The 16,756-nt window shown below is 54.1% G+C and overlaps 1 protein-coding gene across 3 annotated transcripts in view; it reads right to left on the bottom strand.

The window, feature by feature from the left end:
* IQSEC3 (IQ motif and Sec7 domain ArfGEF 3) overlaps positions 1-16,756 on the bottom strand; it is a 104,778-nt gene that overhangs the window by 10,663 nt on the left and 77,359 nt on the right. For all 3 annotated transcript variants that reach the window (XM_026502689.4, XM_057303207.1, XM_044385305.2), the window contains 6 exons: positions 9,957-10,079; positions 9,334-9,500; positions 5,395-5,534; positions 4,155-4,280; positions 2,048-2,147; positions 1,710-1,871 (listed from right to left, as the gene is read on the bottom strand). In XM_026502689.4, coding sequence (XP_026358474.1) covers positions 1,710-1,871; positions 2,048-2,147; positions 4,155-4,280; positions 5,395-5,534; positions 9,334-9,500; positions 9,957-10,079 — 818 coding nt within the window. The remainder of the gene's footprint in view (positions 1-1,709; positions 1,872-2,047; positions 2,148-4,154; positions 4,281-5,394; positions 5,535-9,333; positions 9,501-9,956; positions 10,080-16,756) is intronic.

Here is a 16,756-nt window from a genome sequence, read left to right on the forward strand (position 1 = left end):
TCCCTTTTTCTACTTCCTTCCCTCCCTGCCTCCCTGGCCTGTGCTTCATCTTTTCTTAGCTGTTGCTTCCCCTTCTCTCCATCTGAAGAGTAAGAGCCAGATGTGAGCCTCTCCCCCTGCTCCCCTGCCCTCTGGACAGCAGGGGAGGACATTCACTCTTGACAGACTGATTCTGGCACTATCTACGCCTTTGTACTTTGGGAGGGATGGGTACGCTGCTCCCAGGCGGAAAGGGGGCCTCTTTCGGCAATGCTCGTGCCCGTTGGGGCACTGCGTCTCCCCAGCGCGGGGCAAAGCCGTCTGTAACATTCTGACAATGACAGAAGTGACCTTTCAGGGTATGTCCTTGAGAATGTTCAAGATCGGCCGCTAGGGTGGCATCTCTGAGCCTCTGGTCCCGCCACCGAGCTCAAGCATGCCAGCAGAGCGCAGCAGGTGGACTTACACCCCCTCCCCCCGAAGCCGTGACCGAACCCCACAGTCTGCTCTGGTGGGCTTCTCTTTTGACCGGATTGAGCTGTTTCCTTTCACTGTTCTAATCGGAAGCTCTTTTGTCAACGTCAGGGTAGAAAGCAGATGAACCCCAGAAGCAGATCTAAATGCAAGCAGCACGTGGCAGCTCACCCGCTTCTAAGATGCATGATGTTAAATACATCCCTTAACTTCCCTGAGGCTGGTCTGTAAACTGGGGACAAGCACCACCCTGCAGGATCGCTGTGAGCGCTATAGACAAACTGCCTGGCACATAGTAGGTGCTCCAGAAACGCGGATTAAAAAGCACCACCCTGTCCTCTTGGCGCCCTGCCCCGAAAGTCCCCCGGCCTTTCCTATTGCCTAATGGGTTTATATTAATTTAGAAGCACTTTTCGACTAAGTGACGGCAGACCTGAAATCTGTTTTGCTCTTTTAGTTTCTGAATCCACTGTTCTTTAATTTCGCATGAAAGGCAATCTGAAGCCACGGGGGATGCGAAAGCAGGGAAAGCTTGCGAGTGGGCACAGCTTGGGGCCATCACTGCTCTTTTCCCCAACCACAAAGTTAACTGGCAAACCACCTGCCCCTCCAAAGAGGCCCACATCGTTTCTCAATGCCTGATTCGGAACAATGAAGAATCCAGGCATTCCTTAGAGGAACCAAAAGAGGACTCCTAGATGAAGAGTAGTCAGGAAACCGGGCTGGACTCGTCAAAAAGACCACATCATAAAAAAACAAAGTGGGGGACGATTCGAGATGAAAAGAGATGAACGAAATGAAGCAGCCAGGTGTAAGGTGTGAGTCTGACGGGATCCAGGGGGAGGGGCTGAGAGGTGGGAAGAGGAGCGCTGGACGCACAGACTTGAGGTTGGCATGCCTGCTTTGGTCGGCTGGCTCAGCTGCGCTGGCCAGACACCGCGGAGTCCTCTGCTCCCAGGGGCGCAAGCACAGCCCCACAGCCTGGCTGGGTGTGCCCACAGGTGTGCGTGCTCTTGCGCGCCGCCCCCCCCCCCCTTTAATTGCGAAGAAACTCGAACAGCAGCGGCACCCACCTGGGCCGTGATGGTGCGCCGGGGCTGGAGGAGGGCTTGGGATGGCAGGAGGGGCCTCGGCTCACTCCCCACTCACTCCAGAGTGGGGCAAGGAGTCGGACTCACGCCACAAGCAGCCCCCGTTCCCTGCTGCAGGGGAGCACCCCCTCCCCGCCCCTGCCGTGCAGCACACCGCGGCCTTACACTCTATCCGGATCTGTTCCAGCTCCGTCACCTCAGCGATGGACTCCTTCAGATCCTCCACAAACTTCTGCATCTCGTCCGAGCCCAGGGCACAGAAATGCAGCACCTGCTTCTTCTCAGAGCCCGAAAGTGGGGTCACCAGGGTGATGCCGTGAGAGTAATCTGGAAAGCAGACCCCAGGCCCCCGTGGCCGTGAGCAGCAGCCGGTGAGGCTGGAGGCAGCGCAGTGGGGAGAGTGGCCGGGGCCTTGGCGGTGCTTATCCCCTCCACCATCCCTCCAGCCTGCAACGTTCACCCAAACCGCCTCGGCCACATGTCTGGGTCCGAGGGAGACTTACACTCATTCTCAAAGAGATGGAACTGCATGCCCAGCAGGCCCACCGACTTGCAGAAGGTGTATGTGGAGGAGCTCTTCTTCTTCGGGCAAAGTTTCAGAATCTGTTCAAGAGAGGGAGAGGGACACGCACTGATGGTGCACACGTGTGTGCGTGCACTAGGATGCATGAACACGCAGGGACACTGGGGAACACACAAGTACATACAAAGAAACGTGAGCACACTTGCACAGTTGTATACTTAGGATACATTCACACACATATACACGTTTATATGTACACACACATACACACATTGATATATGTGTCTGCACCCATACGCACACATGTATACACATGCAAATACATACTATATCAAAATATGGGGTTTTTTTAACTACATAAAACACCTCTGTGGCTATTCCCACCGCAATTAGAAGAAGCCAGTCCACACTTCCTGCCTCTCCCCATCTGGTCCATGCCTCACTCTGGCTTTATGCCTGAGCCCTGCTGTCCTCCTTTCTGTGGCCTGAATAGGACGAGCTCAGTCCCCCTGCAGGACCTTTGCACATGCTATCCCCCCGTCCACAACCCTCCCTGCAGCTTTTTGCATGGCTGGGATATTCTCACTACTTAGATCTCAACTCAGATGCTGCCTCCTTAGAGATCCCCTCCCTGAGCAGCCCAAGTAAAAAATAGAAACAAACCAAACCAAATCCTCCCCCATCCCAGCCCCTCCCAATCCTGACACTCACTTTCAGGCCACCTTCTTCCCAATTTGATAGTATCTTGTTTATTTGTTTTCTTAATTATTTTCTATCTGCCTCCCCAACTAAAATGGAAACTTAGCCAGGTGCTCAATACACAAATGCACCTTTTCCTAGCTGGGCCCTGGGGGCCCTGGAGGCCCTGGGGGCACTGGAGTGGGGGAGGGGGAGCAAGAGAGAGAGAGAGAGAGAGAGTGCCCTGCCCTCAGGGTACTTAACACTGCTCCAGAGGAAACCCCTCAGGGGTATAAACCAATGCCACAAAGCATAATAAGCAGAGAAAAACCAATGTGAAGGAAGAGGTGAATAAGGTAATTCTAGACCCTGGTGAGTGTTTTGAAGAAAATGAAATAGGGTAAAGAAGAGAAGGTGACTGGGCAGGCTACTTTCCGAGGTGCACAGGGAGGGCCTCTGGGAGGAGGTGATGTTTGAACTGAGACCTGGATAAAGAGAGGGAGGTGGCCGGGCAAAGTCTGGGGGAGCAGCAAGAACAAAGGTCTGAGATGGAAGGAGCCTGGACCGTGGGAGGCAGCCTGTGGGGTCAGGGTGCCCTCGCAGCCAAGCAGAGGAGCGGAGGTCAGGGATCCAGGAGGCCCCGGGTCGGCGAGTGTGGACTTCCTTTGCCTGTCATGGGAAGCGTGGCAGACACGTGGCCTGAGATGCACTCTAGAAGGGTCACTCTGCTGCTCTGTGGAAGGTGGACCTCAGAGGTGGGTCATTAGATGTGGGATAATTTTAGAGGAAGCGCAACATGACTCATGGATAGAGAGGATGTGGGATACGAGGGAAAGACAGAAACCCAGTCTTGTCCACCACTGTTTCCCCACACTTACAAAAATGCCTAGTACACAGTTGACACTCATTAAATATTGTGCAGTGGATACCTATTTCAAAGAGCAAAGAGCGAGTACCCCCCAACCCTGCCACACACTTGCTCACACAACACACGTGCACACACACACACACATGTGCACACAGTCCCCGGGCAGCGCACGCCCCACTCGGGCTCACTGTCCCTCCCTGGCTGTGGGGCGTGAAGCACACCCTATCCTCTTCCTGCCCCGGGTTTTCCGTAACGTGGGAGAGGCACATGATCTGGGATCCGGTTCATTCCCATCGTGACCGTGGAACCATAAACAAACCATTTAGTTCCTCCGAGCCTCAGCATCATAACTTATGAAGTAGAAATGATCATATCTGCAACCCCGCCCCCCCCCCCCCCCCCATGATGTGAGAGTGCCATGGAAAGAGGTAAATAACTATAGCATTCTGAAGGAGGTCTCTGAGGCCCTCGCCGCCTCTCTCCGGTCAGGGCTAAGGCTGAGCACAGCAGCAGGTGGCCCCGGCCTGGCCAGTCCACTCACCACCAGCAGGTCGTTGAAGAGGAACACCTCCCTCTGATGTGCGGCCTGTTTCTGCAGCTTGTTCACATCCGTCACCTCGAAGAGCCGGCTGCAGCAGACCAGGCGGCGGTGGGGCACCGACAGCACCTGGAGCAGGGGCATGGCAGTCGAAAAGAGCTTCCAGATTGTTCAAATATGGCTGCCGCCAACCCCTTTTCCTCCAAGAACTGGAGCCCCCCCCCCCCGCAACCACGACCCAGGCTGCGGCCTGCAGGGTGGCACCTCTGTCCCTTTCTCTCCTGCACACCCAAATGCGAGTGTGGCAGAGGGAGGGGATGGCGAGGATGCCTCGGGTCTGCTGTGTGTAGAAAAATCTACTGCAGACCAGACAGATGCTGAGACGTCGGCAAGCGGGGCACCCAGGGTGCTCAGTCAGTTATCTTCTGCCTTCGGCTCTGGTCATGATCCTGGGGTGGGTCCTGAGATCGAGTACCGCATCGGGCTCCCTGCTCCGTGGGAAGCCTGCTTCTCCCTCTCCTGCTCCCTCTGCTTGTGCTCTCTCTCTCTCACAAATAAATAAAATCTTAAAAAAAAAAAAAAAGACCTCAGCAATCAAGGCTCTGGGCAGAAAAGGGCCATCCCCGCACAGAGGAGCCCAGTGCAGAGCCCACGCTGCTTCTTGGGTCAGCAATTTAGGGAGGAGAAACTGGAAACAAATACCAGAACCCACCCTACATCCTTTATATTTATGGCACGAAGAGCCTCTGCTGACGTATGAGTAGTAAACTATAGATCATTGCCAACTTGGACCATACAGCCTGCGGCATAGGTCACAACTGAAGGGCGGCCCAATGGTTGGGACACCACAGTCTAGAAGGCTCTTTAGCCTCTTTCCTGTCTTCTATTCAGTAGGACCATCCAGGAAAGCCCAGTATCCAGCCCATCCTTAGTCTCCCCATCTGACCATCCCGATGCTTCAACCCTAGACCACTGGGCAGTCTTTCCCGACACCTCACTTCAGGCTCTCCTGCTGTGGTGGCTGGTAGCCACCAGGAAAGAGGCAAGGGGAAACAGAGCGTGTGGTGGATGGCACATAGTGAGGACTCAATCACTATGAAGTGAGCAAATAATGGAAAAGTGTTTCTGAAAGGGAAGGAGGAGAATGGGAGGAGATGTCACATGGGAGACAAAAGGAGGTGCAAGGTGGGGGCTTGGCAGCGATGGAAGAGGAAGTGAGTGCTGTTCTGTGGTGGGCACTTACTGTCTTCATGCCCACGATGGACTTCTCCACCTTGGTGACATACGTGACGTGGTCCTCATTGGACTTGAGCTCCTTTTGCTGTATCCTTTCGTAGATGCCTACCACCAGTTCCCTGGGAATGTCGGCACCATCATCCACACCTACCAGCATGGAGTGGGAAGGGGAGGCCAGGGAGGCGGGGGAAGGAGGGAGGCAGGTGTTAGAGGCCTGGAGACAGAGAAGGGAAGCCCCCACCAGACTGAGGCTCCTCAAGGGTGGCCTTGATTTTGCCCTGTCCCTGTTCCAACACCTTCAATGACTGGATTAAGGACAGACTCCTTAGCCAGGCACCAGAACTACTATAATATGGCCCCAACACACATTCGCAGCCTCATCTCCTGCTGTTCCATAATCAGAACCTCCACTCCCCCCTCCCACCTCTTTCCTCATCCCCAAATACAGCCTCCATGCTCCTGCTCAGTAACTTGCTTCTGTAGTTCTCTTGTCCTCTGTGTATTTGTCTATCCGCCCCCGCCGCCCGCTCCCTGCCCCCCCATCCCATGAGAGTCTCTTGAAAGCTGATGTTCCGTCTTGTTCTCTCTTGGATCTCCTCCCTCTTGGACCCTCTGCACCTCTCCATGAGGAAGCATGGTGCTCAATGATTAGTTGCTGAATGTATGACAAGATTCTTCCCTCACTGGGAGCGTGGCAGGAAGCGGGGTGCTGGTTAGACATTAGATGAAGAGGAGACGGACAGCCCCCTGTGGCAATGCAGGTAAGCAGAACTTACTCCCTTCTCCTACTTCATAGTCCTAACACTCTGGTAACAAAAAATACTATCAGGAAGTTGACCAACAAGGAAACAAATTTCTTTGGGAGGTAGAAAGAGAGGCAATAAAAAAATTTCTTCTTTCTACATTTTCTAAATCTTTTTTTTTTAAGTAGCTATATGCTTCTCTTATAAGAGAGAAAAATGGAAAATAAAGCAACTTTGGCAAGTGTCCTCAAAGGAGATTTCCTAACTGGTGAGAGGACATTATATCTTCTATGAGCAACTCTTTGTATCAACCCTGTTTCTTCCACATCTGATCTTGGTTGTTCAAGTCAGGCATATTAACCATGCAGCACCCCTGGGGGCCTAAAAGACATCAGGCTGGGGGCAAGAAAGAGCAGAACTGAACACACAGAGGCTGAACACACAGAGGCTCCCAGCTGAAGATGGCAGGTCACACACCTCTGGTCAAAGGGAGTTTTTTAAAGAAAGCAGACCCCTGGGGGCCTAAAAGACATCAGGCTGGGGGCAAGAAAGAGCAGGACTGAACACACAGGACTGAACACACAGAGGCTCCCAGCTGAAGAAGGCAGGTCACACACCTCTGGTCAAAGGGAGTTTTTTAAAGAAAGCAGAGAAGAAACAATGGCACCATGTGACCTGGGAAGGGGACAAATGAGCAGATGGATTGGCAAACTAGAGAGAATGGAACCTGAAGCCAGCAGAGAGGTTACAAGCCACTCAACACACCACAGAACCACCAAAGGCTCTGGAATGGGTGGCAACAGGAATCCCCGAAAGTGGACGTAACGTCGGGCTGGACACAGGAAAATAGGTTGATCATCAATCTAAAAAGCGTTTAGATCTCCCTGTCCCTTCCTCCACTCCAGCAGCAGGCTGAGGGTTAGTCCTCTGGAAGAGGTGAGCCGGGAAATCTGGGGTGGGGGACCCCAAGCCCAGCCAAAGTTGGGAGTCTGCTGAAAACTGAGGCATGGAGTTGATGTCTATGTATTAAGAGATCCTCTCAGTCCTATTGACCCAGATGATCTTAGAACGTTGGCAGCCAGACTTACACCCTCTGGGCAATAGATCGGACATTTCTCTTCTGGGCAATCAACAGACAGAAGAGAAAAATCTAAAGATGCTGTAGTAGGGATCCCTCAGTGAAACAGCTCAACTAAATCACTCTATGAGAAAGCCCACTGGTCAGCGCCTCCTGCCCATACTCACAGTTTTTAATCAGCCTTTTAGCTTACTCTTAAATATGAGAAAACAACCAAGTTTCATCATATATATATATATGGAAAGTCTATAACACAAAAGAGAAAGAAGTATGGGGAAGCAGGAAAAGGAAGCCAGAAGAAATAGAGACAAGCAGGGAGAAACTGAAATAAATAAATACCATCAGAGATGTGTAAGAAGATACCACATCTACAACATAAGACTAAAATGCTATAAAAGAGGGGAACATCTCAAGAACAAAACCTTCTTGAAAATGAAAAATATGACAGCAGAAATGAAAATCTTAAGAAACTTGCAAGACATCTTCAAGAAAATCCAACAAGAAGACAAAGATGGCAAATAGAAAGCTGTAAAAATTAGAAGATCAAACTAGGAGATCTAACATCCGAATAATAAGGGTTTCAGAAAGTACAGAGAAAACGAAGGGGGGAGATGATCAAATACAATATTTAAGAAAACTTCCCACAATCGGAAGACATGTTTCTAGACTGAAGGATCAAGTTAGTGCTAGCACAAGAGATAAAAAAAAAAAACAAACATAAAGAAACTTACCAGTTTGAAAAGATATCTGCACCCCCATGTCCACTGACCAACCATTACTTACAACAGCCAAAATGTGGAAGAAGTGAAAGATGAATAGATGAAGAAGATATGACATATATAAAAAATGGAATATTAGTCATAAAAGAAAATGAAATCTTGCCATTTACGACAGCATCGGTGGACCTAGAGGGTACTGGGCTAAGTGAAATAAGTCAGAAAGAGAAAGAAAAACACCATAAGATTTCACTTTTATGTGGACTCTAAATACAAAACAGATGAATGGACAAAACAAAAAATAGAAACAGACCCATAAATACAGAGAACAAACCGTTGGTTGCCAGAGGGGATGTGGGTTGGGGGTGGGCAAAATAGGTGAAAGGGATTAGGAGGTACAAACTTCCAGTTACAAAATAAATTAAATCATGGGGATGCAATTTACAGCATAGAAAAAAGAGTCAATAACATTGCAGTAACTTTGTATGGTGACAGATGGTAACTAGACATATCGTAGGGATCGCTTGCTGGTGTATAAAAATCACTCTGTTGTACACCCGAAACTAACAGGATGTCAGCTATACTTCAATTAAAAGAAAAGAACCAGAACGAGGTGGAGCATCATGAAAATTTAAAACACAAAGGACAAAGAGAAGAGCCGGGAAATTTTCAGAGCGAGCGAGAGAAATAATAATATGCAAAAGGTGAGGAATTGGAACAGCAGAGCACCACCACCCGTTAAAAGACGCCGTCAGAATTCTGAGTTCCCTGTTCCAATATGGAATTCTCTTCCCAGCCAAACTCCCGATCAAGAGTGAGGGTAGAAAATGCCATATTCAGATACACAGGTTCTCAGAAAGTTTGCCGCGAGGGTACCTTTCCTACGTAAGTGAACTAAGAATGAGCAAGCCATGAAATCTCGGATATAGGGAGCGAAGGGGGCCCCCAGATGATGGGGGAGGGATCCCGTCCAGACTGGAGCAGAGCTAGAGTATATCTCATGATATACTTCAAGACTCAGCTTTGGACCATGGTTATGTCTTAATAACATAAACATGGTGTCGTTCTAGCAGGGGTGGGCTGGGGAAGGTGGATGAAAGAGAGCTAATCCTTATATTCTACAATGCGAAATTGCTGTGGTCTGAATGTGTGTGTCCCCCTCCCCCAAGCATATGCTGACATCCTAACCCCCAAAACGGATGGTATGAGGAGGTGGGGCCTTTAGAACGTGTCTAAGTCATAAAGAGCAAGCAGCCTTCCCACACTGCCGTGCATGACCAGGACCAGACAGCAGCGTCCTGTGCCCTTGGCTGCCAGGGTGACATCTACGATAGCTCAGGCTCACAGAATTAACGCTGAGCAGCAGGGGCCCGAGCTGTGGCCCGGCCCCTCCTCCCTCGCCTCCTCACCTCGCAGGTTTCGGATGAAGTCCTCCAGCATCATCTTGCGGTCAGGCTTGATGTTGGGGCTGTACATGTCAGTGTTGAGGAGAATGATGGCAAAGGCGAGGATGAAGATGGTGTCGGGGTTGTGGAACTGTTGCACCACCTCGGGGTTGCACATGCAGTAGCGCTGGCTGTGGTGGGACACGGAGGGGGGTGCCGAGTGAGGCCCTCTCCCCCTCCCTAAGCTCCAGAGACCGGGGGCTGTTGGGCCCTGTATGCTGGTTCTCCGAGGGCATCGGGTCCCTAACGACGGCTGTCTGCCCTGTAGCCTGGTCCTCTTCCCCGCTGAGGGGACAGGGCAGGTGTCGCACACCCGTGGAGCCCTCACCTTGCACGGATGCACGATGAGTGAGAAGCCTTTCGTCCACTTGGATTGCCCGGCGCTGCTCCAGCTTAGTGAGCTAAAGGGCTCCTCTTCCCTTTTATTTCCTTCCCTCCTTTCCACCCAGTCCACCACCCCTGCTGCCCCACCAGGAGGACTTCTCCCCAGCCCCGGACTGCCCCCCCAGCATCTCTGGTCCCCCGTGCTTCAGGCGTGTGTTCTGAGGGCTGGGTGAGGGGAGGGGGGCTACAGAAGGGGGCCCTACCTGAAGGCCTCTATGAGCCGCTCCACCTTCTGGGCCTCCCCCTGCACGCGGATGTGAGCCTGGAACTTCCGCAGGGCCTCGTCCAGCTCCATGCTGGAGAAGTCCATCTCGTCCACTACGCAGCTGGGGGCGGGGGCAGAGGGGTCTTGAGGAGAGGTCGGCCCCTGAGTCTCCCTTAGCCCGAGGCAGCGGAGGGATAGGGCTCAAAGTGGGGGAGGGACTTGGGTCCCTGTGACCAACCAGGAGGGGACTGACTCAGGCCTCCTAGACCAAATCTTCCCTGGGGCTCTCCCTTGAATAACCCCAGAGGACCCTCCCTCACCGTCCTTCCCCTAACACAATAGCCCCATGAGGCAGACGGCCGGCTGCATCTCCACTGCACAGCTAAGAACCTGAGGCCCAGAGAGGCCGGGGGGCTGCCCGGGGCTGCACAGCCAGAAGGCGGCTGGTCTTCCACCTCCACACCCAGGTCCTTTCCTCTCAGCCTCAGAAGGTCTCAAAGTCAGACAGAGGTTTGACATAGGAATGAGAATGATACACTCTTCTGGTCTTGCTAGGAGCCTGTCCGTCTCCCTAGTTTCTCGTTCCCACTTGGGCTTCCAGGTGACTGAAACTTCCTCCGGCACCAGCCCTGGGTTCTGCCTGAGGCAGGATGGGAGAGGAGCGGGCTCACCCTAAGCTCCCTTGCACCAAGGAGCCCTGAGCCTGGAGCAGCGCCGGGCAATCAGCTTCACGTGGGAGGGGACCCGTGACGAACACGGCCGGACTCTGAGCCCAGTCCCACCGCAGCATTTTTGGTGACTTGCGCTCAAGACTCATCTTTTAGAGCCTCAGTTTCTTTCTCTGAGAAGGATCCAGAATCCTGCTCCCCAAGGGCCCTTCTACCTCTGAAATGTCACCTCTAGCCCTGGAGAGTATGCATCTCAGTGTCCCCCTGCAGTGCGTGGGGGGAGGTCAGGGTGGGGACATGTGTTCTGGTCACCCCCACGAGGCAGTGTTGTTCCTCTGGCCCTGCTCAAGGGACCCCTTTTTTTCATGGGTTCTGGGGCCAGGCCCCCCCTACCGCATGCTGCCTCACCGTCCTCGGGGGTGCCCTGTCGCTAGGGCGTGAGCCGTGGGCAGGAACCCAGGCTGGCCAAGCAGCAGACCTGAGTGGCTGAGAAGGGCAGAATCTCACATGTGCCGACAGGCTCTCCCAGCTGATTTCCCCCCTTTCTGCACCCGTGCTGTTGTCCAGTCTCCTCTCTCCTGGTCCATTTATAGCCAGCCTCACAGGGCCCACTGCGGGAGCAGCCCTCTGCCTCCACAGCCCTCTGCCTCCACAGCCCCTGCTGATGCTGCCACGGGGTCACAACCCTGGGCAGCAGAGGACTGGGCTGCCTGCCTCCCAAAAAGGCAAGGGGAGCTCCAGGCTCGAGCCCAGCGTGCAGCTCAGTGCCCAGCACACTGGGGGACTCAGGGAACATTTGCCCAGTAACCGCGTGCACGGAGGGACCAGCCCAGGACAGGACCCACTCCCTCCCCGAGGCTGGCTCCTGTGCAGGGTCCACAGGCCGGAGACTCAGAGATCCAGACACAACCCTGGCTCTGGTGTGGATGTTTAGGCGAAAGCACGGGGACACCGCCGCACAGCCGTGGTCAGGGCCTGTGGCCTGTGGGCTCTCCCTCCCCCACTCCTTTCAGGGGGAACAGGGAAGAGAGGGCATCACTGAGACTTCTAGGAAGGGGAGGCTGGGAGCCCGCCTCAGCTCGGAGGGACACGGGAGATGGCTGTCTCCCATCCGAGGCTTGGTCAAACACAGCCTTCTATCAGGCTGGTCTGCCTGGATAGTGAGTGAGACGGCAAAGCCGGGGGGTAGGGGGGTGCTGAGGCAAGAATGTGGCCCAATAATGACAACTAGTAGTAGCAGCCTCCAGGGCTAGCCTGGGGAAAGGCCGCTCTGATTTCCCAGCAGCGTGTCGCCTCCTCCCTAGGCCTTCCCCAGCTGGAAGGTAAGCCTGGGAGCAGCATCGTGGGGCCTGCATCCACGTGTCCCCTAGCCCAGTCCCGTCAGGAGTTATGAATCGTGCATGACTGGGCCAGACAGTGAGGCCAGTCGGAAGAGGTGAACCCGTGCAGTACTGCAGTGAGGGGACCACGCACTGGAGCTAGGGAGGCAGGGACAGGGAGAGGACAGAAATGGAGACAGTGAGAGACACAGAGGATAGAGTCAGGTGAGAAAGACAGAGAGGACAAGGACAGAAAGACAGAAAAGGCAAGAGAGACAGAAAAATAGAGGCAGGGAGGTGAACAGGGGAAGAGAGAAAGACCCACAAAACGGGGGAGAGACGGAGACAGAACAAGAGATAGATGGGGGAGAGACAGGGAAAGAAAGAGACAGAAAGACAAAGAGAGGAAAGAGAGGCGAGAGAGGTGGAAAAGGACAGGACATGGAGGTGGAGGAGAACGCCACAGACTGGACTGGGGTGGCCTGGGTGTGGAGCAGAAGGGCTCAACCCCGCCCCCACCTGACACGTCAAGGCCACGGGGGAGGGCGGTGGGCCCTAGCCTGGCCAAACCTGGAGGACCCCAGGCTGGCCCCTGGTGCCCCAACCAGGCATCCAGCTGCTGTCCAGAACTTGCCTCATCAGTCTGCCCATCCCACTGCTATGGGGCCCCTGTATCCCTCAGCAGTCTCGCTCCCAGAGCCTCTGTGCTGTGCCTTCTGCCCCAGTGCTCTGAGGGGGTGGGTGCCTGAGGCCCTGGGCACCATGGTGGGGGGCAGTGGAGCAGCTGGGAGAAAGTGAGATCTGCTCGGCCAAGCACAATGGCCTAGTTTCCAGGCCTTCACTCAGGTGACCTGCAGCCTGCTCACTGGCTTGCTCGGGGATGCAGCTGAAAGCTCCAGTAATGAGCCCAGAGCCTGAGACTCAGCCAGATGGAAATGCTAGCCCGCAGACTGGGGAGTGCTGAGTAGATCAGTCACAGGGCTGCGGGGGGCGGGGGGCAGGAAGGATTTTGTGGGGAGGTCGCCTGGGCTGCGGGGTGGGGAGTCTACACCCCACGTCCTCGAGGGCCCCTTGTAAGAGTTGTGATATGGCTTGGTAAAACACAGGTCCCTGAGCCCCATCCCAGATTGACCTACTAGAATATGTGGGGGCGAGGCCTGGCAATCAGCATTTTTTTGCAAGCTGTCCAGGCGATTCTTAAAACCTGAAAACCAATGGCTGAGCTGAGTGCCAGGGTCGGAGGGGGTCCAGCCCATGTGAAGGCTTCTAGAAAAACATGAATCCAGCAACTCATGGGCCATCAGGCAGCAGCTCCCGGGAGCACGCATGCCCCTATCAGGCTGTCAGGGGCTGCTTTTGCGGGGGGAGTGGTGAGGGAGGGATGGGAGGAGGTGGAGACAGATGCAGTGTCCCCTCCACACACACACACGCACACGCACGCACACACTTATTTCCCGCCTTACTCCCTGCGACTGCCACCATGGGGCATCAGTGTTTGATGGGCTGATGGTGTCCTGGGGCTCTCAGATCCAGGAGGAAGAAATCTCAATGTGTTCTGCCAAACCCCCAGATGGAAGGGAAGAAGCAGGGTTGGGTGGTGGTGGGGCATTACTGTCCCCGAGAAGACAAATGCCTTGCTCTCTGGAGAGCTGGGAACTGGCCCAGGTGACCTCTCAGGACTGCCCCCACTCTCTGAGAAGGACCCAGAAGCAGAGAGGGCCCACAGTCAGCAGGAGACCACAGCATCATTCCTGGCTGGCTTTGGAATACAGCTGGCGATGACTGCTTCCTCTCCCTCACCCCAGGGAACCACCGTGTGCCTTCCTGGGGAGGCCTGTGCCCCCCAGGGCAGCTGGCTGGGCTGAGGCTGTGTTCTCTCCTGACAAGCCTGCCCCAGCGGACCCTCACCTCAGGGGCCTCGGCCATCCTGCAATCACCCAAACCCTTGCCCTTCCACCCGGCGCGATGCTGTGTTCTCTCCCAAAGTGCCAGCTCAACATGCACCGCGACCTCCTTTCTCTCTCCTCTTCTCTCACTCTTTCCCACGGCTTCGCTTATTTCCCTGGGTCTACCAGCGCATAAAATCGCCCCCTCCCCATCCTTCTTTGCCACCGCAGAATCCTTGTGGGGAGCGGATTGTCTGACAGTTTTCCAAATCCATCCCGCCGCCTCCACCCCGGACAGCCCAGGGCTGTCTCTCCTCTTTGACCATCTTTAAGGTCAAAAACATCACACGTTTCTGGGTGGTCTTGTCTGGGGCGTAATCTCCCCGTTTTGCAGGAGGCAAAACTGAGACACAAAGGGGCTTGCCCCATGCTTCCTGCTCTTGTGAGGCCTCTTCCCCCGGAGGGGCCCTCTCCACTCCAACAGGGGTCCAATGCCAGTGGGCCTTGTGTCTTCACAAGCTGTGTCTAGGTGGCCTCACCCATCGCTGTGACTCTGAATGCCCCCTGCCATGACTCGGAAGTGTGTGTATCTCTTACTATGAATTCACCCGTTTCATTTTATTATTCATCACTGACTAGTTAATTTTCTTTTTGGTTGCTCTGTATTGTTAATAGAAGACCATGTAGCTGAGTCCAGAGGGGCAAGTGCACCATCAGCTCTGCGTTTGACTGGAAGTTGACCAGCACACTTCTGAGTTCTGGCTGTTGAATCCATCCGGGTGCTTTGGTCTGAACGGCAGTCAGAGCCGGCCTGGGCACACTCACAAGACCCCAGCTCGTGCTAGCCTCTCTTGCAGGGAGGTCAGGCTACACGCATGCCATGTCTCAGCGGGTATTTAATACTTCAACTTGTTCTAAGTATTTGACAATACCTAGTTTGAGGGATTCTTCAGCTGAAATGTCACTGACCCCAGCATCTCCTTTCCCAAACTGAAAATATACACGTTTATTTGGTATAATTTCACAAATTACCCTAGAGAGCTTGAAGCACACACATACTCATACGCAAAGACTGAGCGTTCTGGATTCTCAGCGGCTCCGGAGTCTGTTCCCTGGACCCGCCCCCCCACCCCGCCTGCCTGGCCACGCCTCCCGGCCCCGCCTACTTCTCCCTCCCGCGGCCCCTGCTCAGGCTAAGGGTCTAGGTATTTCTCGCATTTCTCCCCAGGACTGTGACTGCGATGACCTCCTACCCAGCCTCCCTGCCTCCAAGTCATGTTCCAGAACAATTCTTCTAGGACACCCATTTGGTCCTGTCACTCACTCCTCTGCTTCTATTTTTCCCAAGGCTTCCCACCTCCCTAGCCTGAAGCCCAAGTTTCTGGGCCGAGCAAGCAAGGCCGTGCTAGCCTCCCAGCTTCTCCCACCCCTTCTACATCCTGGCTCCCCCTCCTGCAGTCTGGCTCTCAAGCCTGACACTTTCGCACATGCTGTTCTTTCTTCCTGCCGCCCAACCCCAACCTCAAGGTCCCTGGTGAGTTATCCATCTCTCCAGGAGTCCTCCTGGGCTGCCACGGCCTCCCTCCCAGACACACCTCTGTCTACCGCTACAGTTGTCCCCTGTGCCATAACATTTACCTGCCTGTCTTCCCACCCGGCTCTGCGCTCCTTCCGGCAGAGGCAGTTCTGTTACTCTCTGCATGCCTGGCATGTATATGAATTCAATAACCATTTCTGGGATGAATGAATGCGTGAGTGAGAGACCAGCTGGGCGAATGAATGGGACCCGGAGCATGTGCTCAGCTAGGGAGGGAGCCCAGTGGCCTGAGCCTCTGGGAGCTCTGCCCGGTGGCTCAGGATTGCTAGGCCTGCTTTGCCGAGATCATCTGGAACTGCCCCCGAGACGGGACAGAGCTGCCTAGGAAACAGCGCCGTGGATGCCAGACCGCAGGCAGTGAGGCAGTGTGGCGTGCACAGGCTCCCCACTTCCCTCAGCCGCATGCGCAGGCGAGTGAGTGATGAGAACCCCGGCAAACTGGTGCCCATTAAACCGCTTCCAGCCGAGCGTGTCTGCACCTGCCCAGGGGTGTGCCGCTGATCCTGGAGTGAGTGAATTGGGAGAGCTGTAGCTTCTGCTGGGGCCTTCCTCCCTCTCTTTCCTGTGCAAGCTCCTCACAGGGGCTGGGGAAGCATAAGCACAGATGTTCCCTGCATCTGTATAAACAGGTACAACCCTGAATAAAATTGTTTGTTAATACTGATCTGTGCGTGGAAGCAGCTTGTGTTGCAGGGAAATGAAGCGTCGTACACGACTGTGATCAAAATGAATTTCGTCATCTCAACTTTTTTTTCTTTTACGATAGCAAGACAGCGTCTGGCAGACAAAGGAACTGACTGGAGCTGAAAATAGGTAATGATAGCAGCAGGGATTTTTAATTGGCCAGAGAGACAGCAAAGATCTGGAAGGTGAGGCTCAGAAGAGGTGCGAGGGCAGCGCCGCAGACAGCAGGGGGGGCCCCGTGCTCTAGGTGGGTACTAAGCCCAGGCTCCAGGATTAGGATGGAAAATGAAACCGCCCACTGCCACGGGATGTAGGAACCTTGGTTTTATTTCTGCAGTTCTTGGCTCATACAATTCAATTAAAAATATCCCCATCCGCCAGAGAGTTATTTTTGTTAGGCAGAACTCATAACATGCCCAACAAAGGTCAAGGCTTCTGGAAAAGTGCGACATGGCTCAGAAAATAGAGCAGAGGGAAGCTGACGCAAGAGGACCTGCCAGTGTTCCTGGTGACGACACAGGGACAAAGACAATCTCGTCTGGGAGGGCCTCGGAAGGGATGGCTGCCGGTCACACCTTGAGGACTCAGGAACCGAAAGAACTAAGTGTAAATTACCCCAAAGAATTCGAAGTCAGTGTGGATGC

The sequence above is a fragment of the Ursus arctos genome, unplaced genomic scaffold (assembly GCF_023065955.2).
Source record: "Ursus arctos isolate Adak ecotype North America unplaced genomic scaffold, UrsArc2.0 scaffold_26, whole genome shotgun sequence".
In the NCBI taxonomy this organism is placed as follows: domain Eukaryota; kingdom Metazoa; phylum Chordata; class Mammalia; order Carnivora; family Ursidae; genus Ursus; species Ursus arctos.